This window comes from Lithobates pipiens, unplaced genomic scaffold (assembly GCF_037356315.1).
Source record: "Lithobates pipiens isolate NorthernLeopardFrog02 unplaced genomic scaffold, aLitPip1_a1.2 Scaffold_13, whole genome shotgun sequence".
Lineage (NCBI taxonomy): Eukaryota > Metazoa > Chordata > Amphibia > Anura > Ranidae > Lithobates > Lithobates pipiens.
In genome coordinates, this window is record NW_027507718.1 from 181,815,552 (window position 1) to 181,842,057 (window position 26,506).

General features: G+C 42.8%; 1 protein-coding gene across 2 annotated transcripts in view; it reads left to right on the plus strand.

Annotated features, from left to right (window-relative positions):
• RAB8A (RAB8A, member RAS oncogene family) overlaps positions 1-26,506 on the plus strand; it is a 73,240-nt gene that overhangs the window by 33,387 nt on the left and 13,347 nt on the right. For both annotated transcript variants that reach the window (XR_013272235.1, XM_077475954.1), the window contains exons 3-7: positions 1,421-1,481; positions 15,199-15,276; positions 20,492-20,581; positions 21,329-21,394; positions 24,787-24,837. Coding sequence is in view for 1 of the 2 variants with exons in the window: in XM_077475954.1 (XP_077332080.1) it covers positions 1,421-1,481; positions 15,199-15,276; positions 20,492-20,581; positions 21,329-21,394; positions 24,787-24,837 (346 nt within the window). In the remaining variant the exon portion in view is untranslated. The remainder of the gene's footprint in view (positions 1-1,420; positions 1,482-15,198; positions 15,277-20,491; positions 20,582-21,328; positions 21,395-24,786; positions 24,838-26,506) is intronic.

A 26,506-nucleotide genomic window follows, 5' to 3' on the forward strand; every position in this document is an offset into this window, starting at 1 on the left:
TTGAACTACTGATAATGTCCACATAAGATATATTCAGTTTTTTTGTTTTATTGCAATTATTTTGCATGAGTTTGTGTACAAAATGCACAAAGCTTTATATGAGAGCACTGAAAATGTTCACGTGGTGCTTTTATTGACCTTTTAAAGGGGAACTGAACTCTGGAAGCTGTAAAAAAAATAAAAATAAAAAGCAGAGGGTATTGCCTGTAATCTCTTCCTAATTACGCCGTTACGTGGTGCCTTGTTCTGCACAGTGTCACTGTGTGGAGGCAGCCATATTGGTAGAAGCAGATTTTGATTCCTCACATCAGAGCCTCTAGCAAGAAAAACAGAATAGTAGTGAGTTCACTAAATTTCACTTTAAACCTCACGAGACTAGCAGTCAGAGGCAGCAGCGCCTTAGATCTCACACTGCATATATACAGCTGTGTGGCTACAGAACAGGAGTGCCTAAGCACCAAAATGCATGGCTATTTCCAGCAGGTGTTCCAGGAAAAGTTTATTTTTAAGGGTACTTCTTAGGCACAGTTAACATTTCTAATTGTTCTCTGCAACAAAACAGAACTTCGCTTTTTTTGTGTTAGGGCCTTAGTGGATTGAATGGGGGGGAAAAAAAAAGACTCAATGTGGATGGGCCTAGACACTGTTGTAATACACTGATCAACGCTGCTGGCTATATCTGGTGGTGCTGATCAAGCACTGAAATCTGACAGGGCGGTTGTACAGGATTTGATCGGCAGATCAACTTCTGTACAACCTCTCTGCCCATACATGGATCGAAATTCATCCGATCGCTGCTGGACCGGCTGGTATTAAAGTGTGTTTTGATACACTGTAGGTACTGAACCCAGGCAGAAGATGGGTCATCCTCCATGGGAGCCTTAGTCTGGGACGAGGTTGACCGTTCGTTCTTTTCGGATGGGAGAAGATAGCGGTTAATGAGACACACACCTATCACTGAAAGACAAAGCTACACTTTTATAACAATGTTTTTTCAGACTCTTACAAATGCTCATTCTGGGTTGTTATGCATAGCACAAATCTTCTCTTTAAAATCGGGTCCAGTAATTTCCCTTGGGTACTGCGTGTTTTTTTGTTTTTTGAGGACTTCCTCCTCCTTCACATACAGCAGTCTGCTCTGACTTTGATGTATGTTTTAAAACTGGCATTACTTGCTTTTGCAAGCTTGACATTAAAAGTGGTTGTATCTTGGTCATTCAAGTCATCTGTATACGGTTTTAATGCTAATCAGCCGATATATAAGATAATTTTAAGTTAGGATCTTGACCTCTTGCTGGTGTGTGGGTTTATTTTATTTTATTCTAACAACTGACTACTTTTGTAGTGAGATATTATAATTATATTGTCAGATAATTTCTTTGATGCTTTTTAATATTCACGGTGTTCTTATTTTTTTAAGGGATACTGCTGGACAAGAGAGGTTTCGTACAATTACCACGGCATATTACAGAGGAGCAATGGTGGGTACCAAAACTCTTTAACCAATATGATTTATGTTTATGCTGAGCTGCAGTTAAAGCATAATTTTAGTGCACAAACTTACATTTACAGGGCTTATATGAATAGATGTAAGAATATAAATACATCCATTTTCATGCTTGGTAATGCACTGCCTTTTAATACTTTGGTTGAGGAGTCCCTCCTATAGAAACTATTCTAAGCTTTAAAAATGTGCATCAACAAATATTTTAAATATGCATCAGTACACAAAAATGCATGTCAAAATGCACGTTTTGAAACGCACACCAATGCAGAAATGCGAATCGGGCCTTATAGCTTGGCTTAACATTTAACTCACAAAATACATTTTATAGGACATTTTTTTCAAGCAATTAACATCTAGAATCGGGCACCTATTGTAAATTGGGCTGCATCCCATTTTGCAAAGGATTATAAATTCTGTAAACATTTTGTGACGTGCCAACAGTTGTATTTGTTAGACGTTTCCACTTTTAACTGGTGCACACTTGAAGTAGTATCACCAGCAGACAAAAGAGCTTACTGAGCCTCACATGGAAACCAAGTGCACATGGTACTTGGTCTCTTTCAAATCTCTGCCAGGATTGCTGAGCAGCGTTGTTGCTTGTTTTCTCCCAGGATTTTGGTCCCATTGGCGGAAATGCCAACTCTTGAAAACCCCTGTGCTTCTGACCCTGTCCTCCTTCCCTGTGGGGAAACATGAGCGTGGCTCTGGGACTCATGGCAGCCGGCTGCTAGGGAGGATGGGCATGCGGACCAAGCCTTGATCCGGAGAGGTAATAGAATTTCTGGCTGTGTGCCACTGATCATGAGAGTGCAGGGAAAGATAAAAGTGGTCAGCCTTCGCGCCGCTAAGTGGTAATAAGTGACTAAAGTGGAACAAAATCCAAAATCAGATATAATGAAACACAGATGCTGTGAAAAAGAGCCTGAGTGATATAAAGTGCAAATGCTAACTAAAAAATGCAGCAGGACAAAATAGTGAGCACAAACTATCAAATAATGAATATAAAGGGGTGGGTCCTGCGCAAATCGTGGCACTCAAATAAAATACACAAATTCAAAATAATATAAATATGTGCATACATACAATGCCGTGAAAAAAAATATAGTCCAAAAAACAGCACGCATAAAAATATATAAAAAAATTGAAAAAAGGTTTAATGATAGAACAATAATAAAATGTCCGCTACTCAAGGCTCCCAGAACTCTCACCTTTAAACGAAGTGAATAAGCAAATCAAACAAACTCCAGGATTCTCTTATTTCATTCATAAATAATAAATAATAGCCATCAGGAAATCCAAAGGAGGGATGCAATGATACAATTCCGCCACTAGAGGGCCAGTCCCAGCTTCCAGAACAGGTGAAATGGATCTTCACTTCTATTTCACAGTGTATGGCTCAAAATAAGAGAGAGGAGGGGGAGAGAGAGAAACAGGAGACTTCCATAGTGTAGTAGTTTTTAAAAAACGGCAGGTAGATTTATTAAAAAGCAGTAAAGCCTCTCACATTTTAATTGCAAAAACAAGCACAATCAGGAAGAGGGTATAATGACAACTTCCTCCCGCCTTACTCTACTTCCGGTTCGTCCTCTGGCCAATCCCTACGCGTTACGTCATGTGACTTCTTCATGGGGATGCCCATGAAGAAGTCACATGACGTAACGCGTAGGGATTGGCCAGAGGACGAACCGGAAGTAGAGTAAGGCGGGAGGAAGTTGTCATTATACCCTCTTCCTGATTGTGCTTGTTTTTGCAATTAAAATGTGAGAGGCTTTACTGCTTTTTAATAAATCTACCTGCCGTTTTTTAAAAACTACTACACTATGGAAGTCTCCTGTTTCTCTCTCTCCCCCTCCTCTCTTATTTTGAGCCATACACTGTGAAATAGAAGTGAAGATCCATTTCACCTGTTCTGGAAGCTGGGACTGGCCCTCTAGTGGCGGAATTGTATCATTGCATCCCTCCTTTGGATTTCCTGATGGCTATTATTTATTATTTATGAATGAAATAAGAGAATCCTGGAGTTTGTTTGATTTGCTTATTCACTTCGTTTAAAGGTGAGAGTTCTGGGAGCCTTGAGTAGCGGACATTTTATTATTGTTCTATCATTAAACCTTTTTTCAATTTTTTTTATATATTTTTATGCGTGCTGTTTTTTGGACTATATTTTTTTTCACGGCATTGTATGTATGCACATATTTATATTATTTTGAATTTGTGTATTTTATTTGAGTGGCACGATTTTGCGCAGGACCCACCCCTTTATATTCAGTGCAGGGAAAGAGCCACTCATTTCCACGATGGGCATTCAGGATGGAAAAGCAGTGGCAGAGATGATGCCCAAACTGAGATCTGAATGGTGAGTCCTTTGGAATTCTGTGCGGGAGTACATCTTTTGGGGAACACCAAGGGGACTTGGGGGTGACTGAGGGGTTTTCACTCTGGTAAAGGAATGGCGGCTGTAGGAAGGTGGTGTTTCAAGGTCCTTCAAACCCACCTATTGTCTCAGCCACCAACTACTCTAAGCATTGTGACTTTTTTGTACTAATAGATTATCTGAGTTTTATGCTCAAGTGATCTCCCCAGAAGCCTGCTTCATGTGACTAATTAATAATGCAAGTGCAGTGACGTCACCCATAGGCTTGCTACAGATGCCCCTTGTGCTTATAGGGCATCCATTGTTGGCTGTCCCTCCTCACCCCTGAAGCCGCCAGCGCTGGAAGCTGATCTGGAGAGCACTCAAAATAGGTAAGTATAAGCATCTTCCTTTCACAGGGCAGCTAGAATACATTTTAGAATGGGGGTGGGAGCAGGTTTAGCCACTTCAGCCCCGGAAGGATTTACCCCCTTCCTGACCAGAGCACTTTTTGCGATTCAGCACTGTGTCTCTTTAACTGAAAATTGCATGGTTGTGCGATGTGGCTCCTAAACAAAATTGATGTCCTTTTTTACCCACAAATAAAGCTTTCTTTTGGTGATATTTGATCAACCCTGCGGTTTTAATTTTTTGCGCTATAAACAAAAAGAGCGACAATTTTGAAAATACACATTATTTTTTACATTTTGCTATAATAAATATCCCCCAAAAATATATATATATAAAAAAAAAAAAAAGTTTGAAGAGGTTAACTATTAGGGGGCAGTGTATGGGTTAAGTGTGCCCTGGGGAGTGTTTCTAACTGGGGGGGGGTGTGGCTACGTGTGACACGTCACTGATCTCTGCTCCCAATTACAGGGAGCAGAGATCAGTTACAGTGTCGCTAGGCACTGAGGCGATCACGGGTATCCCCGCGGCGATTGAGTCAGCAGGACCCGTGACCTGACTCGCTGAGCTTGCCGCTGGCTGCCTCTTAAAGGGCCATGCACAGGTACATTAGTTTGCCTGTACGAGCCCTTCTGCCAACGTATATCGGCGTGAGGCGGTTGGCAAGCAGTTAAAACGACATTAAAGCTTCGTGTTTTTTTTTCTTTTTTTTATTTTTCTTTTTTTTCTTTTAATGGAGAAGTAGGGCAAAAGCTCTTTTGGCCCTACTTCTCCTGTGGGTCACAGAAGTAGTTCTACACTCCTGTGACCCTTATTCAAGAATGCATTAAGGTGAAAAACCTTAAAGCAGAACTCTTGGGATTTTAAAAACACACACACACACACACACACACACACACACACACACACACACACACACACACACACACACACACACACACACACACACACACACACACACACACACACACACACACACACACACACCAAACACTTATTACATTTGTGAAATTTCTTACCGTTTTAAGAGATATGTCGATTTGAATTTTCAGGAAGTCCGCTTTGTGATTCAAAAAATGCAGCCTGTATTCTGGCAGGTAGGAGGTGTTAGAACAGGGATTGCATCATATCCTCTTCTCTCTAACTGTAATCGGACTACATTTTCCATGAATCCTTGGGATGGGAGTGAATGTGGGAGGTACACTAGGCTTGTACATGTACATGTAAATGTGAACTCGCCCACTTTAACATAAATCCCAATCCTCATTCTGCAGCCAGGAAGCCATACATAACACACATTATGATAGGTTACAGCCTTATATATGTAAAAATGTTTAATATAAATGCATATTATTATATAATATAAATGCAAACCAGTGCCGCATGTCGGGGACCACCCAGTGCGGTGTCACCAGTGCCTTATCTGTGCCTATCAGTGCAGAGCAGGGATAGTTACAGATCCTCTGTATAACAGAGTGCATCTCGGGCTGACAGATCTGTATGTGAGAACATTGTTACAGCTCTCCGCCTCCTTGCACCGGAATTGTGATAGACAGTGCGGAGTGCACTGTTCTAATCTGCAGGGAGGTGGAGCTGTATGACGAGTGGTGTTTGCACATACAGATCTGTCAGCCCGACATCCGCTCTGTCCCGACTATCTGTAACTCTCCCCACACTGGAAAGAGAGAGATGGCGGGTGGTGGTGGGGGGAGCAGAGGAGGAGGACACCACCTCCTATGGGCGGCGCAGACCAGAGGCTGCAAGACCCCCTTTGCCCACTACAGCGAGCCAGGTGGAAAAACGATTCCCTGCTCACTTTCAGAAGACTACAAGGGGGCGTGTCAGACTGCAGGCTGAGCTTACTGGAGGGATAGCAGCCAGCGGTCTTGCAAACAGGAAATCGCCAGGCAATAACTGTCAGCAAGTTCAGCAGGTTATTGCAAAATAACCTAGAATTCCACTTTAACCACTTGCCTACAGGGCACTTACTGCCCAGGCCATTTTTCATCTTTGAATGACAATTGCACGGTCATGCTACACTGTACTTCCCACAAAAAGAGCTTTATTTTGGTGGTATGTAATCACTGCTGGGTGTTTGTTTTTTGTTTTTACAAAAAAAATCAAATTTTGAAAAATAAATTAGTTTTTACCAAAATGTACTGACAGAAACTAAGTAATTTTTTCCTCCTTCACTGATGTGCACTGATGAGGCGGCACTTATGGGCTGAACTGGTGGGCATTGATGAGGAGACACTAATATGCCGCTTTTATGGGCACGGATAGGTGATATTGATGGATGGCACTGACTGGCATCACTAATGGGAATTGGTGGGCACTGATTGGTGACACAGTTGCCACTATATTTTAATTGGGGCACTGTGATCAGTGCCCTGATTACATATGTAGATGTCCCCCTGCGTGGAGATTCTGCTGATTGGCTGTCCTCGCCACACACTCCTGTCAGTGTGAGGCAAGAAGCACAGATTACTGGCATCTCCGTGTTTACATGTGACCAGCTGTGATTGGACACAGCCGGTCACATGGTTAAAGAGCTGAGGACGTGGCTCTTTAGAGATCGGGGGTCGCACAATGTTGGGATGCCATCATGACGTTGTCCCAGAACGAGAGCCACACCACCCCGCCGCCATTTGACGTTTGGGAGGGGGCAGTTACTAGTTAAAGGAGAAGTAGAGCAAAGGCTCTTTTGGGCCCTACTTTTCCTGTGAGTCACAGAAATGCAGCTAGTTCTGCACTCCTGTGACCCATATTCAGCCAACAGCAGGCTAAAGTATGCTGTCTGCTGATGTCACTCAGCAGTCCAGACTCTGAAGGGATCCAACTTTAAAGTAGAAGTTAAGCCTAAAACTAACTCTAAATCTACTGGCGGCCACATTCTAAGTCTAATCTATCTAACCCTGTAATGTAAAAATCGCTATACATATCTTTTCTGCAGCCGATCTTTTGCGGTCTCCAGCGGCAGATGTGTGGAAGAGACAGCCGACAACGGCTGGGAAGTGACATCACCCTTAGAGTTACTATGGGGCTTCTGTTGTCTGCTTGCTCTCCTGCACATGCCTTCACTGACAGCTCAGCGTGGGACCGGATCAGCTGCAGAAAAGGTATGTATAAGTGATTTTTGCTTTACAGTGTTAGATTAGTCTTAGAATGTGTCTGACAGTAGATTTAGAGTGAGTTTGTTTTAGGCTGAACTTCTACTTTAATGTCTGGATCCACCCAAATGCCTGAGTGTCAGCTGGTTTAGCCGCTCGGCTGAGAGCCTGAGCCAGCCGCACCCACCCCCTTTAAGTCGGGCACTCTAGTGAGCGCTGAAGGGGTAGAGCAGAGAGCTGAAGTCTGAGAACTCAACAGCATTTACTCGGTTCTCTTAGAGGAGGTGGGGGACAGATGCAGCATCAGACCAATACTGCATCCACCTTATGATCTTCCTTCTTCCCTTTTTTTTCAGCAACCACATTTCTTAGACCTACCCGGGTCGAGGATTTTTGCCAGTGCCATGTGTTTAATGTTGCCTGTTTGGACAAAAACAAAGACCAGCTGGACAGGAAGCCTAAAAACTTGGGATGTTTGTTGTTCGGCTGTGGTACCGAAATTCACGTCTACCTGCATGGGCAGGAATTTGGACTGCTGGCTTAAGCGCATGTCTCGGCATGTGCCCCAAAAGGCCACAAACAAGCAGGTTTTAGATTCTTTGTCAGTGGTAGGTAGTGCAGTTACCTACCTTGTATGCAGCAGTGGGAACAGTGCTTCAGATAGATCATTTGATTAAATAGGCCAGGAGAACCATTTGGGTGAAATCTTGGAATCGAGTTTAATCTTCAGAATTTAGTTCACCAACATCAAGCAGGAAAAGGTCAGGAGCCCAAAAATGTATATTAAAACAAATGCAGGGGCTGGACTTCTTTATTTCTTCTGAATCTGCCAGAGATACAGTGGGGAGTCCAAATCGCACCAGAGATACGGTGAGGAGAGGCTGTCCCAATTTTATCTTCCTTGGAAAGATATTTCTAGAGCTTGTATAAACAGAAAATTGTATCGTACTTACCGTAATTTTATTTTCCTAGTACCTATCCATGGCAGCATACATATGATAAGCTGTGCCTTGGCTCCTCCCTCAGGATCAGTAAATATGATAAAATAATAGATTTAGAGTACCCCCAACATTCTCTGTAATATAGAATACCAAGGGTGGGTTTGTATGCTGCCATGGATAGGCACCAGGAAAAGAAAATTATAGTAAATATGGCACAATTTTCTGTTTTCCTGGTGCCTCCATGGCAGCATACCTACCGTATATACTCGAGTATAGGCCGACCCGAATATAAGCCGAGGCCCCCAATTTACCCCCAAAAAACTGGAAAACGTATTGACTCGTGTATAAGCCGAGGGTGAGACATGGCTGTCCATCCCTGTGTGTCCATCCATCCCTGTGTGTGTGTCCGTCCCATCCATCCCTGTGTGTGTGTCCATCCATCCATCCATCCATCCCTGTGTGTGTGTCCGTCCATCCATCCCTGTGTGTGTATCCATCCATCCATCCATCCATCCCTGTGTGTGTGTGTGTGTGTGTGTGTGTGTGTATTCATCCATCCATCCCTGTGTGTGTGTGTGTATCCATCCATCCATCCGTGTGTGTGTGTGTGTGTGTGTCCGTGCAGCCTTGTGTGTGTGTCCAGCCTACCTGTGTCCCGAGCCTCCTCCGTCCCGAGCCTCCTCCGTCCCGAGCCTCCTCCGTCCCGAGCCTCCTCCGTCCCGAGCCTCCTCCGTCCCGAGCCTCCTCCGTCCCGTGCCTCCTCCGTCCCGTGCCGTGCCGATGGATCGCCGCTCCAGGATCGCCGCTCTTCTCGGCGGCCATTCTACAATTCAAAAGCCGCGCCTCCGCCTCCGCCTGTGATAGGCGGAACACTCAATTTCCCAGCAGCCTGTGTTCCGCCTATCACGGACATCCTCTCATACTCGTCCGTAGTATGAGAATGAACGGATGTCCGTGATAGGCGGAACACTGACTGCTGGGAAATTCAGTGTTCCGCCTATCACAGGCGGAGGCGGAGAAGGAGGCGCGGCTTTTGAATTTTAATGTCCGCCGTCTGTCTGCTCGATACGCTGATCGAGCAGTCAGACAGCGGTGACTCGAGTATAAGCCGAGGGGGCACTTTCAGCCTCAAAAAAGAGGCTGAAAATCTCGGCTTATACTCGAGTATATACGGTATTACAAATAACAAGCTGAAAACAGGTGGGCTGATGCTTGGAAAGTAATTTTTATTTTGAACAAAAAGTTACTCCTTTTGAGTATGCAAATGCTGACTTGATGGCTTGCCTGCCGAATTCTACCAAAGAGAGCGCCTCCGGGTCTACTCTGTAGCGCTTCAAAAAGCGTATGTTGAGAAGACCAAGTTGCTGCCCTGCATATGGTTTCTAATGACACAAGTGCTCTTGCCGCCCAGGAGGCAGAAACGGATCTGGTGGAATGAGCCTTGACCACCAAGGGGGCTTTGAGTCTCCTTGCCCTGTACGCCCTTTGAATTCGCTTCACTATCCATCCACGAGGCTATCGTTCTAGAAGTTACCTCCTTACCCTTATTTTTGCCCCCAGGGTATAAACAGTCTGAAAGATTTTCTGAAGGGAGTTGTGGCCTGCATGTTAATATGGATGCGATATGCAAATTATGAAGGGAGCCGAATTCTGGAGCTGAGAATGTTGGTAGAGCCCAAGGTTCAGAGATTCTAGCGGTGGAAGCTGTCTTGGGCATGTACCCACAAACTGTGCTAAGCTCTACCCTGTTCGGAAAATACTTGATATGATCATGGTCTGCACTCAAGGCCTGTAACTCCTGATACTCTTCTACCTGACACCACAGTGATGAGGAAAGATAACTTCAAGGTTAAATTCCCAGAGATGTTGATTCATTTGGAACAAAAGGTTGGTTGTTTAAGGAATCCAGGGAGACCAAGTGGTTCCATGTGTGGAAGTTCTGTACTTTAGGTGGACGTATTTTCTTAATGGCCTTGAAAAACTGAATTATCATAGAATCCTCAGCACATCTTCTGTTGGTGGCTGCTTCTTGCACCTTGGCAGTGCTTAATCCTAGGCCTAGGTCTAGGCCTGTCTGCAGGAAATCGAGTACTGAAAGGGAGCGGGTAAGGTCGGATCGAAGTTTCTATCAACCGCAAAAGATTTAAACTTATTCCATCCTCGTAAAAACCATTTGTTAACGGTTTTCTGGCCTTGAGCAGGGTTGAGATGATGCTAGATGAGCATCTTAATGCCTGGAGCCTCTCCCTTTCAGCATCCAAATGTGAAGGTTTAATCTTGGTCGGCCTGAGTGCACGTCAGGACCCTGTGAAAGAAGGCAAGGTAGCCATGGTATTATGATTGGAGCTTGGGTACTCGACCATTGTAGTCGGGAACCAAGGGCGCCTCGGCCAGTATGGAAGGACTGCTATTACTGTTGTGTCCTCTATTGTAAGCCTCGCAAGGAACCTGCAGAGGGAGGGAATGCATAGACTAGACTGCATCTCCATGGACTGGAGAGGGCATCCGCTGTCACTGCCAGAGAGTGTAGAAGACTCGAGATAAATCTCCTTAGCTTCGTATTGCTTGCTGCGGCAAAGAGGTCCAGCTCTGGAAGACCCCAGAGGTCTACTAACCAATCAAAGGCTTTCGGATGCAGTGACCATTCGTCGGGGTCCACCAACTTTGGTGACAAGAGGTCGGCTTCCATGTTCAGGTGACCTGGGAGATGAACTGCCCTCAGATCGAACAGATTCCTCTTCACAAACAGTATGATGGGCTCTACCTCTCTCAGGAGGAAGCTGCTGTGAGTTCCCCCTTGACAATGAATGTATGACACTGCAGCCTTGTCCATTCTCTATTTCTTTCCCTCTGATCTGTTTGGATAGGGCAATTAGGGCGAGGTACGCTGCCTGGACTTCAAGGACTTGGGACTTCAATGTCCTGTCCAGGAATGGGATTTCATGAGGGTAAATGCTTTCCCTCTTTTATCTCTATGGGTAGATTTACAGTGCCTTGCAAAAGTATTCACCCCCTTGGTATTTTCCGTGTTTTGTTGCCTCACAACCTGGAATTAACATTGTTTGTGGCTTTGCATCATTTAATTTACAGACCATGCCCATAACTTTGAAGATGGTGTGTTTTTTTTTTTTTTTTTTTATTGTTAAGCAAGCAACAAATGGGACAAAATAACAGAAAATAACAGAAAAAGTCAATGTGCTTAACTATTCACCCCCCTAAAGTCAATTCTTTGTAGAGCCACTTTTGCAGCTATCACAGCGCCAAGTCGCTTTGGATAAGTCTCTATGAGCTTGCCACATCTTAACACTGGGATTTTTGCCCATTCCTCCTTGAAAAACTGCTCCAGCTCCTTCAAGTTGGACGGTTTGCACTTATGAACAGCAGTCTTTAAGTCTGACCACAGATTTTCTGTTGGATTGAGGTATGGGCTTTGACGAGGCCATTCCAACACATTTACTTGTTTCTCCCTTAAACCACTCAAATGTTGCTTTAGCAGTGTGTTTGGAGTCATTGTCCTACTGAAAGGTGAACCTCCGTCCTAGCCTCAAATCGCACACGGGGTTATTTACTAAAGGAAAATCCACTTTGCATTGCAAGTGCACTTGGAAGTAAAGTCACTGTAGATCCGAGGGGGACATGCAAGGAAAATAAAAAAACAACATTTTAGCTTGCACATGATTGGATGATAATCAGCAGAGCTTCCACTCATTTTAGATCTACCCCTTAGATTGAGAGCAACTGCACTTCCAAGTGGATTTGCCTTTCATAAATAACCCCCACAGAGTGATGCAGGTTTTTCTCAAGAATTTCTCTGTATTTAGCACCATCCATCTTTTCCTCAACTCTGACCAGTTTCTCAGTCCCGACTGCTGAAAAATGGATGGTGTTCTTTGGGTGATGTGATGTGTTGGGTTTGCACCAGACCTAATGGGGTTTATTTACTAAAGGAAAATCCACTTTGCACTGCAAGTACACTTCGCATTGAAGTTGCTGTAGATCTGAGGGGGACATGCAGGGAAAAAAAAAAAAAAAAACAGCATTTTTTTGCTTGCACATGATTGGATGATAAAATCAACAGAGATTCCCCCTCATTTCAGATTCCCCCTCATTTCAGATTCCCCCTCATTTCAGATTCCCCCTCATTTCAGATTCCCCCTCATTTCAGATTCCCCCTCATTTCAGATTCCCCCTCATTTCAGATTCCCCCCTCATTTCAGATTCCCCCCTCATTTCAGATTCCCCCCTCATTTCAGATTCCCCCCTCATTTCAGATTCCCCCCTCATTTCAGATTCCCCCCTCATTTCAGATTCCCCCTCATTTCAGATTCCCCCTCATTTCAGATTCCCCTCAGATTTAATGTGACTGCACTTCCAAGTGCACTTGTAGTGCAAAGTGGATTTGCCTTTAGTAAATAAACCCCAGTGTCTTCTTTGATGGCCAAAAAGTTAAATTTTAGTCTCCTCAGACCAGAGCACCTTCCTCCATACATTTTGGGAGTCTCCCACATGCCTTTTCGCAAACTCAAAACGTGCCATTTTGTGTTTTGCTGAAAGTAATGGCGTTTGTCTGGCCACTCTGCCATAAAGCCCAACTCTATGGAGTGTATGGCTTATTGTCATCCTATGTACAGATTGTCCAATCTCTGCTGTGGAACTCTGCAGCTCCTCCAGGGTTACCTTGGGTACCTGTGCTGCCTCTCTGATTAATGCCCTCCTTGCCCGGTCCATGAGTTGTTGTTTTTTTGTTTGTTTGTTTTATGTGTGTGTGTGTGTGTGTGTGTGTGGCCGTCTCTTGGCAGGTTTGCTGTTGTGCCATATTCTTTCCATTTGGTTATGATGGATTTGATGGTTCTCCTAGGGATTATCAAAGATTCAGATTTTTTTTTTTTTTTATAACCTAACCCTGACTTGTACTTCTCAACAACATTGTCCCTTACTTGTCTGGAGAGTTCCTTGGTCTTCATGGCATTGTTTGGTCAGTGGTGCCTCTTGCTTAGGTGTTGCAGCCTCTGGGGCCTTTCAAAAAGGTGTGTATATGTAATGACAGATCATGTGACACTTACGTTGCATACAGGTGGACATCATTTCACTAATTATGTGACTTCTGAAGGTAATTGGTTGCACCAGAGCTTTTTGTTGGCTTTATAGCAAAGGGGGTGACTACATACGCATATACCAATGATCAGTTTTTTTTTTAGTTCTTAAAAATAGTTTTATGTATATATATTTCTTATTTTACGTCCCCAACTTAGACTGTGTGTTCTCATCCATCACATATAATTCAGATTTAAAAAAATTAAACTAAAGGCTGTAATGTAACTAAATAGGTAAAAATCCAGGGGGGGGGGGGGGTGTTGAATACTTTTGCAAGGCACTGTAGATGTGCATTTAAATCTCCCTTTCCTTTTGAAGCCTGGTCTGCGCGCTTTGGAAGGCTACTGACAGGTGGTGAGGATGCGATGCGTGACACCTCCTTCATCGCCTGTTTTAACTCCATTTTTACCGACACACATGCCGCCATGCACATGGTTGTGGAGCAGTTACAGTGCTTCCCCCATTTGCTTGAACATATAATGATCACTGCAGGCCAGGTGTGTAGAGATCGCTACATGTTGGGTAAACTTTGCCACAGGCTTCAAGCATTGCGAGTGCAGCATGTAAACACCATTCTACACTGCCTATTGCAGCTTAAGGGGTGGGTGGAAAGAACATGGCTCAATCTCACATTTTTTTTCAGCCCACCTTCCCATCCACACGTCTAAATTAAGCCTTATTCCTTGAGTCTTACCAGAGCTAAATCTGCCCAAGTACAGCTCAAGAGCTTGGTTCTCGAAGATGCAGAGAATATCCCCTCTTTTGCCTTGACCTCTTCTGGTCAGGCTGGACCTTCTTTGGCAGAGGCCTGTACGCCGCCCAAGGACAGTTGAAGGCCTGGCGGAATCCTAAAAGAAAAGGGAAGTTTAGACCAAGTTACTGACACCATCCACAGTAGTAGAAAGATGGCCACAAAAACATTTACCCTGTGGTATGGAATAGATTTTCCTTCATAGTGCAAAAAACAGGGGTTTTTCTTTTCCCCCAACTGTTATCATTTTGGATTTTCCTCCGGAGGGAGTAAAGCAAACACTTGGGATAGTGGTTGGGGCGGGGGGCATTGGGAGAGCTGTACTTCCAGAGCCATGTAAATATATCTAGAGCAGCCTGAAAATCACTCTTACCTGAAATTGTCTGCAACTTTAACTATCCATTACTGCAGAGAAAAAGATTTAGAAGTTGACCTTTTGGAGCTGTGATGAAAGGGATTGCTATAGACGTGTGGATGCATCGAGAAATATAAAAGTATTTGCAATGGATGGTATTTGTGGGACATTTTTACAGTGCTTAGCTGTTTGGAGCTCTGTTTTGTTACTTCAAAGAAGGGTGCAGAGGAGAGATGAGTAAGTGGTTGCAGAATGAAAGGGGTACCTGCTCAGTGGTGGTTGTAACTCCCCCATAGGAATGCTCATATTTAGGGTTTCAGCAAGGGATAGCACTACAGCTAGCAATGACAGCAATAAATAATTGTGTATGAAAATCCATGCACAGGTTTGAATAGGACCATGTCCACTGGATCCCCTAGAAGGGGGTGGTTAACCAGTGTCTTTATCTTCTGGTAATACTTTAAGCAGCCAAAACCTTGTTTCATATTGGCATGTACTATTTTAGAATTATGCTGTAATCTACTTCCTCCTTTATCTGTTTCTTTTGTGTAATGAAAACCATGCACTTTATAAAGTTTAAGACATTGGCATATAATGTGTGCATTTTATTGATCCACTGTACGTGTGTGTAAATTTTATATATAAAAAATTCTTAACTATTGCATGTTTTTTATTTTAGGGTATTATGCTGGTATATGATATTACCAATGAAAAGTCATTCGACAATATAAAAAACTGGATACGAAATATTGAAGAGGTATTTATGAAATGGCAGTTAAAAATGTTGAGAGAGATTTTATAACTCTGATGGTGCCTTGCATATCTCCTGGATTAATATACTATTTGTTTGGGCCTTAAAGGATAAGTTAACTGTAGTTAAAAAAAACAAAAAAAAAACATCTTTTTGGAGGTAAAAAATGTGCATTTATTTAAATTTTTTTAAAACTAGGAGCCTGCAAAACATTGCGATCCACAGATCGTGGGTGCACTGCAGGGCTCTTGCAGACGGTCCGTGTAAGCTGTCTGCGCGAATGGGCTGGCAGTTACACACTGAAACTTCAATGAACTGCCAGAGCACTCGGAGTGGCAGCTCAATGAGAACTGTGTGCGTGTGTGTGTGGTGTTTTATTTTTTTATGTATTTATATTTAGTTTGTGACAGCTGAATACCGAAAACGTGAACTTATCTTTTAACGTTAAGTGGACCAAATTTCAGATTATGCCTTTGGACCCAGATGCAGAAGCACTGGCAGATCCATCTGTGTCCTATCAGGGGATTACACCTTTAAATACTTGTGTGTCAGATTCACTACTGTAGTTCCTGATTACATGGCCTTGAATCTTCAACCGGTACTGGTATACATATACAATATCTCACAAAAGTGAGTACACACATCACGTTTTTATAAATATTCTATTCCATCTTTTCATGTGACAACACTGAAGACATGACACTTTACTACATGTAAAGTAGTGAGTGTACAGCTCGTATAACAGTGTAAATTGCTGTCCCCTCAAAATAACTCAACACACAGCCATTAATGTCTAAATCACTGGCAACAAAAGTGAGTACACCCCTAAGTGCAAATCTCCAAATTGGGCCCAATTAGCCATTTTCCCTCCCCGGTGTCATGTGACTCGTTAGTGTTACAAGGTCTCAGGTGTGAATGGGGAGTAGGTGTGTTGAATTTGGTGTTATCGCTCTCACTCTCGTACTGCTCACTGGAAGTTCAACATGGTACCTCATGGCAAAGAACTATCTGAGGTTCTGAAAAAAAATTGCTCTACATAAAGATGGCCAAGGGTATAAGAAGACCCTGAAACTAAGCTGAAGCATGGTAGTCAAGACCATACAGCGGTTGAACAGGACAGGTTCCACTCGGAGCAGGCCTCGCCATGGTCGACGAAAGAAGTTGCATGCCTGTGCTCGGCGTCCTATGCAGCGGGTGTCTTTAGGCAATGGACGTATGAGTGCTGCTAACATTGCTGCAGAGGTTTAAGGGGTGGGGGGGTCAGCCTGTCAGTGCTCAGACCATACACCGCACACTGCATTAAATTGGTCTGCATGGCTGTCACCCCAGAAGGAAGCCTCTTTTAAAGATGATGCACAAGAAAGCCTGCAAACAGTTTGCTGAAGACAAGCAGACTAAGAGCATGGATTAATAGAACCATGTCCTGTGGCCTGATGAGACCAAGATAAACTTATTTGGTTTAGATGGTTTCACACGTGTGTGGCAACAACCAGGTGAGGCGTACAAAGACAAGTGTGTCTTGCCTACAGTCAAGCATGGTGGTGGGAGTGTCATAGTCTGAAGCTGCATGAGTGCTGCCAGCACTGGGGAGCTACAGTTCGAGGGAACCATTAATGCCAACATGTACTATGAGATAATGAAGCAGAGCATGATCTCCTCCCTTTGGAGACTGGGAGGCAGGGCAGTATTCCAACATAATGACCCCAAACGCACACCGCCAAGACGACCACTGCCTTGCTAAAGAAGATGAAGGTAAAGGTGATGGACTGGCCAAGCATGTCTCCAGACCTGAACCCTATTGAGCATCTGTGGGGCATCCTCAAACAGAAGGTGGAGTGGGTTAATGCAGTGCTGGAAAGTAATGGTGGCCACATAAAATATTGACACTTTGGGACCAGTTTGGACATTTTTTACTTAAGGTTGTATTCACTTCACTTTTGTTGTCTGCTTTAAAGTTCCATATACCTTTCTGACTGCACTGTACACTGAGCTGCATATGCCCAGCTCGGTATAGAGTTTAGACAATGTCGGGATGAATGAACTCCCGTGCATGCACAGAAGTTGTCATCTCAGCCTGGCCCATGGAAACAGCCAGGGATTGGTACCTGGAAGTTGTCTGGTTGAAGATTACAGCGGCCAGCAGGGAGCTCTGGGAGATTAGGGATGGAGAACTGGTGAGTATATTTCTGTTTTAAGACCAACGATTCAGCTGTAATTTTAGAGATGGCACAATTGGGTTCTTTTGAAGACTTGCAACACCTCCTTCGATGTGTGACTAGCCCCATGCAACCTCACTCTTAACAGTGTGCATACATTAAGATCCTGTAGCTACACTCGTATGTTAATGAGAATTTTAAAAGCTACCTGATCGCCTTTTATGGAATAATCCTGAATTGCCACAGTTGTATTCAATTCCAGATCCTGTTGTATGTGTGACAATGGGAAATTAGGCTCTGTCACATATTGTTCATTTAAACAACACTAACGAAAATTACTACACCTAATAAATCTTTCTTTTGGTATGTTTATCAGTCAGAGTTTGGAGCAGCTCTTCTGGTTCTTCACTCTACTACAGGCCCCAGATCTATCTAAACTGTTTATCTAATCTAATCCTATCTAATCTGGACAGGGGTAATTACAATGATCAGCTTTCATGTATTATGTAAAACCGTTATCCCAAAAGGAAAACTGTTGCTGTAACTACTTATAGTGTATTAGCTGGAGTTCAGCTTCAATTTGTTAGTGTATCAAAATTTACTAGCGCTTCTCACACTCCCCCCAAACAAGCAATGCTTCAGTCCACATGTGCCCCCTGTGCTCCTTCATCCAGAATGGGGGCACACTAATTCAGGAGGTGTGTTACTGGCCAGATCACCAGGGGAAAAAAAACGAAAAAAAAAAAAAAGGAAATTCTTTTAACGTGGACTTTTGCTTAAGTGGTAATTTGGAGCTATGTTGGCAATCTTGCAGAATGGTTTGGGACACAGATGGTAATTCTTGACAATTGGGTTATAGGCACTTGCCTCCAGGAGGTGGACACTGGTAAACAGAAAAAACAAAACAAGACCAGTTCCTGTATAACCCCTTTCATAACATCCATTCTTCTGTTTTCTGTTAGTGGCCTAGGAGGTTAGGTGCTTTTTTGTTAACTCTGAAGAAAACTCCCATTTTTTAATTTTTTTTATTTTATCAACATTATCAGTATTTCCTGGATGCTTGTCTCTCACAGTGCTTGAGCTGGTGTATACACAGCAGCTATCTGAATCCACATTAGGTTTGGAGGTTTTACGAATACCCTGCTAGACCCAAAATTGAAGGGCCTGCCTGGAAAGTGACCTTTTGGGTGCAACGCTTTGCTTGTGGTGCTGTACACACCTTTGTTTACTGTGTTACTTGGCTGCAGAGCTCTTTCCAGGTCCAGAGTCATAGCACAGCCTTCGGGTATGACCCAGTCTCTGAAGAATCACTCTGTGAGTAGACCAATGGATGGAAGAAGATAAACAGGAATGATTGTGACCTTCAGGTGCTGTGTTCTATATTGTGGTGCTTTTCAGACCCTTGTGTAAGGTTACCTGCAGGCTACTTTCCAATTTCAGAGCCATGATACAACCTTGGGAGGTTGCCATGATACAACCAGGGGCAGGGATCTGGTGAGCGCAATACAATTTGATTTTACCAAAGCGCACCAGGAATTTGTTCTGGCAGTCTGCACAAGTCATCATTTGGAAAGAATATTGGATTTGGACTATTTGCACATTATAATTCACTCGTTTATTTAAATATATCTTTATATGGCTTTCGTGTATTATTATAGCGTAATCACCTGGTGGTTTGATATTGGTTACTAAAACGCTGACTAGTGACACGTAACATCGAGGAATATTTTTTACACTTACTAATATTTTTTTATACTTGTTAATATATATTTTTTTCTTTTCTTTCTCTCCAATGTGAGAGATAATATAGTATGTATATATAATTGAAGCACATAGGAGGAAGGTGCACTTAAAGAGGAGGGCCAGTTTAAAAAAAAAAAAAAAAAAAAAAAAAGTCAGCAGCTGCAAACACTGCAGCTGCTGACTTAATAAAATCACTTACCTGTCCAGGGCGCCCGCGATGTCGGCCGCCCGAGGCCGAGCCGTCCCTCGGCTCTCGGCGCCGCCATTCCCTGTAAGGGAAACAGGCAGCGGAGCCTTACGGCTTCACTGCCCGTTTCCTACTGCGCATGCGCGAGTCCCGGAACTACTGCACATGCGCGAGTCCCGCAGCGCTTTCTGAATGGGACGCGCTGTGTTCTGGAACACACAGTTCCCAGAACACAGAGCGACCCATTACCCAGAAGACGCCGCGACGAAGACAGAAGATCTCCGCGGAGGAGGAAGAGGAAGATTAGGATAAAGTGCCTAGCAACAGGCATTTCTGGTAAGTAAAAAAAAATTTTTTTCTCATTTTATTTTTTTTTGATTTTTTTTGTCATTTTTAACATTTTTTGGTTTTCAGGGTGGCCCTCCACTTTAAGGTTTAAAGTAGCACATAAGACACGAGGCCTTGATAGGCCATATATATCAGTATTTCAATAGCACATGAAAATATCCTTTAGCACATCACAAAGTAGCAATTTCACGGTATAAAGGTATAGCGCCAACTCTACCGAATTTTCTTTCATACTTAAATACGTCCCCCCCAGTCGGGTTGGACCTATCGAGTAGAGGAAGCTCTTACCCATTACTATATTCCATAGCGCAATCTCACCTTTCTTCCATGATACAACCTTGACCCAGTCTCTGTAGGCTTTCTCCCTGTAAAGTCTGTTTTGCAGTTCACACATCTTGTTTAGCAAACCACACTTCTTTGTAAACTGCATATATAAAAGCTATAGGATGTGCGTCACACACATTAGGGGGTATAGTAAATTCAACAAGCATACAATGTAATAAACTTTACATATAGGAGCCAATTTATTTGGAATCTTGTCTTGTGCTTTACTTAATGGTGGCCATACATTATACAGTTTTCTTCAGTTTCCTTTAGATTTACCTTCAGCTTTGTAGTGCAAGGGCCTACCTGATTGAAAGTGTTTTAGGTTTTGGTAAATCTAAAGAATTGTACAAGAAAATTGTAAAATGCATGGCCAACCGTGGCTGTCCTTCTCACCCCCCCCCCCCCTTTTTTTTTTTTTTTATAGAATGGAAGTATGACTATTGCTTTGTATGTTTTTCAGCATGCCTCCGCTGATGTTGAAAAAATGATTCTTGGAAACAAATGTGACGTGAATGAAAAACGGCAAGTTTCGAAGGAGAAGGGGGAAAAGGTAGGAGAGCCTTGTTAAAAATCCATTTGTAAGACTGCATATATGTGTGTGTGTGTGTGTGTGTGTGTGTGTGTGTATGTGTATATATGTATATATATATATGTGTGTGTGTGTATATATATATATATATATATATATAATCTAAACAGTCCAAATCAAACTATCCTTTCTTATATTGTAGTATACACAGTTTTATACAGTGAAAAAAAGGTTGTGTATTTAATTACAGCCACCAGATTTTATTCTGTACTACTTCTGGGAAGGTGAGAATCAGAAGCTGAATGGTTGCTAGCGGCAATTTTAGTGTCACTTTAAGGCTTCTTCTGTTAATTTTTCTTGCCATCAATTAGATTTATTTTTACATCTTCTAATTATGCCCCGGAATGGTACGGTTTCATTCTTCTCTTAAGATTAGAAAAAATTTTTTGCCAATTTTTAACTGGAAATCTGTAACAGTCTCTATAGTGCAGTGATGGCGAACCTTGGCACTCCAGATGTTTTGAAACTACATTTCCCATGATGCTCCACTACACTTCAGCGTGCAAGAGCATCATGGGGAAATGTAGTTCTAAAACATCTGGGGTGCCAAGGTTCACCATCACTGCTATAGTGCAACAAGCCAGTTCAACCAGTTGGTTGTCTAGATAGTTAAATCGATTGTAAATCAACTGTAACCTCATATGGACATTTACTGTTATAAAGTGAAAGGACTCTGCTCCAGTTATTGAATGTTAATTTTTATTTCAGCTGGCACTTGAATATGGAATTAAATTTATGGAGACTAGTGCAAAGGCCAATATTAATGTTGAAAATGTAAGTAAAGTGATTTTTTTTTTTTTTTTTTTTTTCTTCTATAAGCTTTTCATTGCTGTATCTCCATTGAGAAGATTTTGCCTTTTCTGCCCTGCTGAAGGGGATTAGGCGGACAGGAAATGATGGGAAATCTCTCGAATGGGTGCAGAAATACTTTTTTATTTTAGTAAAGTGGGAAAAGTTTGTAAACTGTTAGGTTTTTGTTGCAGTCATTGCTATCCTTTTACTGGTGACTCCCATTCTCTGCATTTTTTGTCCTGTGTCACAGAAAAATCCCATTATTGGAGTCATAATCGGCAGTAAAAACCTGACACATGTTGTAACCCATTCTCTCTGTACCTAAATCTAAGATTTATTTACTTGGTTTTGCGGCTGTCACTAAAGTTGCAAGCTGCAGATTATTGCCGCTATGGATGTCTCTCAGATCCCCTGGTTTACTCCCTGAGTGACGTCACAAGGGGAGTACCAGAAATCTCCAGTCTAGTCCAGTCCAGGCTTCTAAGATGTGCCACAGACAAGGGACCGTGCAAGACATGATGTTAAGGGGGAGAGCGTGCTGTGAATCAAGGGACGAGAAGCACATGTGTTGGTGACGTAATTGACCATTGCAAGAAGAGGGAACAAGCAAGGAGATTTTAATAGGTGGCAATCAATAGCTGTACTAATGAGGATTGCAATGTGCCAAAGTTGGAATGGAGAGTTTACAACCACTTTAAAGCTGAACTCTGATATGATCTGTATTGCATACTTTACACTGGTCTTGCTTGGTAAAATGTAAGTGTGCATAACCCATACTTGGGCTGCTGGGGTAGTTGAAATTCACTGCAGTAGCTGGCTCTACTACAGTGCTATTTGTGACTTCGTGAGTCTTGCTCAGGTTCTATGTGATTGGCTGCCCCACTGCACAGTGACCACAGGACCCCGTGACCTCTGCATTTGTGCCATTTGTAGAATGTCTTCCCCCCCCCCCCCCCCCCCCCCCCCCCAGGGAGTTCATTGGTTGGACAACGTGGAGAAGAGGATTGGCAATGTCACAATCTCCACCTTGTCCAAACAAAAAACTAATTTAATACAGTGAAAAAAATACAAGGTGTACCATGAATAGTGGTGGTGCTGAGCAACCAATCCCCTGTGTTCTGTGTGCAAAGGGAGAAGCCACTTGCAAAGAAACTGAGCAGGGACTGGTAGCTTGTGGTAGTACTGTAGTAGTAAGGACCACTCCAGTGATTTTCAGCTTCCCCAGCCAGCAGTCCATCAGGTATGAGACATGCATACTTGCATTGTGCCAATCTGGACCAATGTAAGTATGCAATACAAATAATTGCTGTAGTTCTGCTGTAACAAAGTGTTAGAATGTGCTAGCTTTTATGACACACTATAAAACCCCAGGATTAGTGCTGCAAACAATGCTGGTGTTGTAGAATAACCACTTCAAGACCGCAATATGTATATATACGTTGTGGCTTTGAAGTGGTGTACTGGATTATGGCTGAAGATATCGGCCATAACCCTGGTATCGTTTTTACAGCTGGCCGCTGAAATGCTTTTCCGAAGCGGTGACGGGACATACCGCAGCACACTTACCAGAGCCCAGGATACATGCATAGCAGGGTGTGGGGAGCATAGAGTGGCAGCCCAGGACGAAACTTCTTGTTATCATGGCATCCTGGTGCCTGGGGTTTTAGAAGTCTTGATTTACTCGGCGTAGCATCTTTTACATTACAAAAATTTTTTTAAATCGGGGTATATATTGTGTTTTTTTTTTTTTTTTTTTCCCCAATTCATTAAATGTATTTTTTTTTTCCCCCCAAATTTTTTTGCTAAATAAAATTAGTTTACAAATGCCTTGTGACATGAAAACAATTGCAACAATGTTATCCTCTAGGGCAGTGATGGCAAACCTTGGCACCCCAGATGTTTTGGAACTACATTTCCCATGATGCTCAAATACACTGTATAGTGCAAGAGCATCATGGGAAATGTAGTTCCAAAACATCTGGGGTGCCAAGGTTCGCCACCACTGCTCTAGGGTCTCTGCTTAAAAAAAAAAATGACAGAAAAAGCCTGCCATTAAAATGGATAAGCAGAACATTTCCAGAGGACTAGTATAGCTGATTTACACTCTGCAAATGCTAGTTTCCTTGCTGGTACATCAGGGGCTGATACCAAATTTAAATTGCTAAACCTATACTTGCATAAAAAAATTACATATTTATTAATGAATACATAGCCACATTTAATATAGCTTTTCTATGAGCTTGGAGTTCTGCTTAAAATGTATTTGTTTACATGAAGTCTCCACTAGGGAGCACTGATAGACAATTTAAGGCTTTGCATGAGCATTCTCTGTGATTACTTTAAACTCCTTAAATTCCAGATGTACAGATTTGCTGCAGCTACAAATACAATGATTAGATGACATGTTTGCTTCTTCTTGCACATTGTACTGACTGTTAACAGGTATCCAAAATAGATGACATGCTTGAAAAAACGAATATCTAGTCACTCTATGAAGTAAATCTTGTGGGCATCAGTCTTATTAACATTGCATATGTCATTGTAACACCCCCGGTGAAAACCTAAGGCTTTGTATACATAAAGCCTTTGGGTGGATTGTCTCATTTTAAAATTGTATCTGTTGGGGGGTAGTATGATTGCTTCAGTCACTCCTTTAGGATATTCTTATTAGATGCTTAACCAACAAGTGAGTGGTTCTCTTCCTATTTTTGGTGTTAACACTTCACCTATTTAAATTTTGTGTAATACATACATACATACATACATACATACATACATACATACATACATACATACATACATACATACATACATACATACATACATACATACATACATACATACTAAGATGCTGATCTGATGGCTTCAGAACTCAAGTCCTGAAGTCTGTCCAAGTTCAAGAGAGCAGTAAGAAATGGTTAGGTGCGTTCTCTCCAGCAGCTAAAAGAAAACTTGAAAATTTACTAGCAACCAGTCCCCGGCTTTAACTTGAAAAAGGCCCACCCTTTGTTCAAATCAGTCGTGCTTCTTGCCTTATGTGAATAAGGTAGGACAATGTGGGAAGAGGAGTGCTGAAAGAGACAGACCTGCCACGCCTCCCATTTTGTGCCCTTAATTGAGGGGGATGGCAGCGGGGAGAGGACAATCGGGACACTAATTAGGCTGCGGTCCGGATAGGACTGTTACTGGATCCAGATCCGGACTGCGGTCCACGATTTAGTGATGCCCAACCTACAGTACTCATAGATCTATTTGCATATGGTTTGGTGTGCTGTGAAGTTTGTGAATTTGAGTATTAATATTTTTCTTTTTTTCCCTTTCTTTTTGGGAAACATGAGAGATATACACATGCTTTAATAATCATTCTTTCATAGGCTTTTTTTACATTGGCACGAGACATCAAAGCAAAAATGGACAAAAAAATGGTAAGCAAAATTTTTGTTTTCTAAATCGCTTTTAACTGCTCGAGTACTAGCCTGTAATATCCTTTTATTACCAAATGATGGCGTGGCTCTTTTTTTCTGGGTGGACGTTATATGACGACCCTCCAGAATGACCGGGGGCGTGCGGTGACGACCCCTGATCTGTGTAAAGAGCCGCAGCTCTTTAACCATGTAATCGGTTGTGTCCAATCACAGTCGGTCACATGTAAACACGAAGATGCCGGTAATCGGCACTCCTCGCCTCACACTGACAGAGTGTGAGGAGAGGAGAGCCAATCGGTGCCCACAAGTGCCAGCAATCAGTGGCCATCAGCGATGCCATTCAGTGCTGCCCATCAATGCTACCCATCAATGCCCACTAGTGCCGCCTATCTTTGCCCATGAGTGCGGCATATTCGTACCACCTCATTTAGTGTCGCCTCATCAGTGCCCATCAGTGAAGGAGAAAAATTACTTCTTTACAAAATGTACTGACAGAAACTAAGAAATACTTTTTTTTTTTTTTTCTCAAAATTTTAGTCTTTAAAAAAATTCACATGGTTACAGTGTAGCATGATCACGCAATTGTCATTTAAAGTGTGGCTTGAGCAGGAAGGGGGGTGTAAGTGCCCTATGTTGAGGTGATTAAAGAAATTCAGCCTCATGGATCTCCACTTCTGCAGCATCTTAGTTCCATCCACCACTGAAGTACTTTGCTCTATTAAGATTAATGGTTTTGGGGCTCATTCAAATGAAAACTTTGATATGCAACAGCTGCTGCATCTACATACACTTCTGTGGTCTGCCTGCTCAGAGCCCTGAAGTGACCAAATTGCAATAACAGTGGGAGGGCCTTAAAGGTGCATTGCTAAATACCAGGATGATTTTACCGCGAGACTCTGTGCACATGTGCTTGTTCTGGGAACAAATGCACAAGGGTACATTTCTGCACGCGTTCTTGGAACACACACAGATATACAGGTTGTGCTTTGTTAATGGCACTCCAAATGCGGAAGCAAACGCACATTTTGGCACACACAACTCATGGAAAATGCAACAAAACACGCAGTATAAAAGTGCAAACTGGAACGTGGCAAGATGCTACATGAGTTATATGGCCACGTTTGTCACTCAGGGCAGCCGAATAAAATCAATGGGCTTCCCTGTGCTTTTTGCAAGAAAAACAGGCCGAAAAAGTGTACTCTTGCTACGTTAGGTGTGAATGGGGCCTTAAAGTTAAATTGGTGTGTTTTACTCCCTCCCTGATGTGGAGCTGGATTACAAGAACAATGACAGCTGAGTGTCTCTGCCCACTTCCTCCCATGTACTTGTATAAAGCTGGTCCTTTTCACTTTTAACTAGATTTTCACCAAGGTGGTAGCCCCTGTTCTTTTCTTACTTTTCTCTCAGGATATCTCTGTAGTGGGATATCTGGACAGTCAAGAGAACCATCTCATCATTCAGAGTATATGGGCCTAAATTTTATAAGACCCTGTCTAAAATTTTGGTCCCTCAGGACAAGCTTCAGACCTGCCTGGATCCTGCAGTCCAGCAGCAACCAACATTTCATTTTTGCATGGGAGTTCTGGGCTTAATAGTGGCCTTATTTAAGACTGTTATGTATGTCCAATTTTACTGCAGACCTTTGCAACTCGATAGTCTGGCTGTGTGG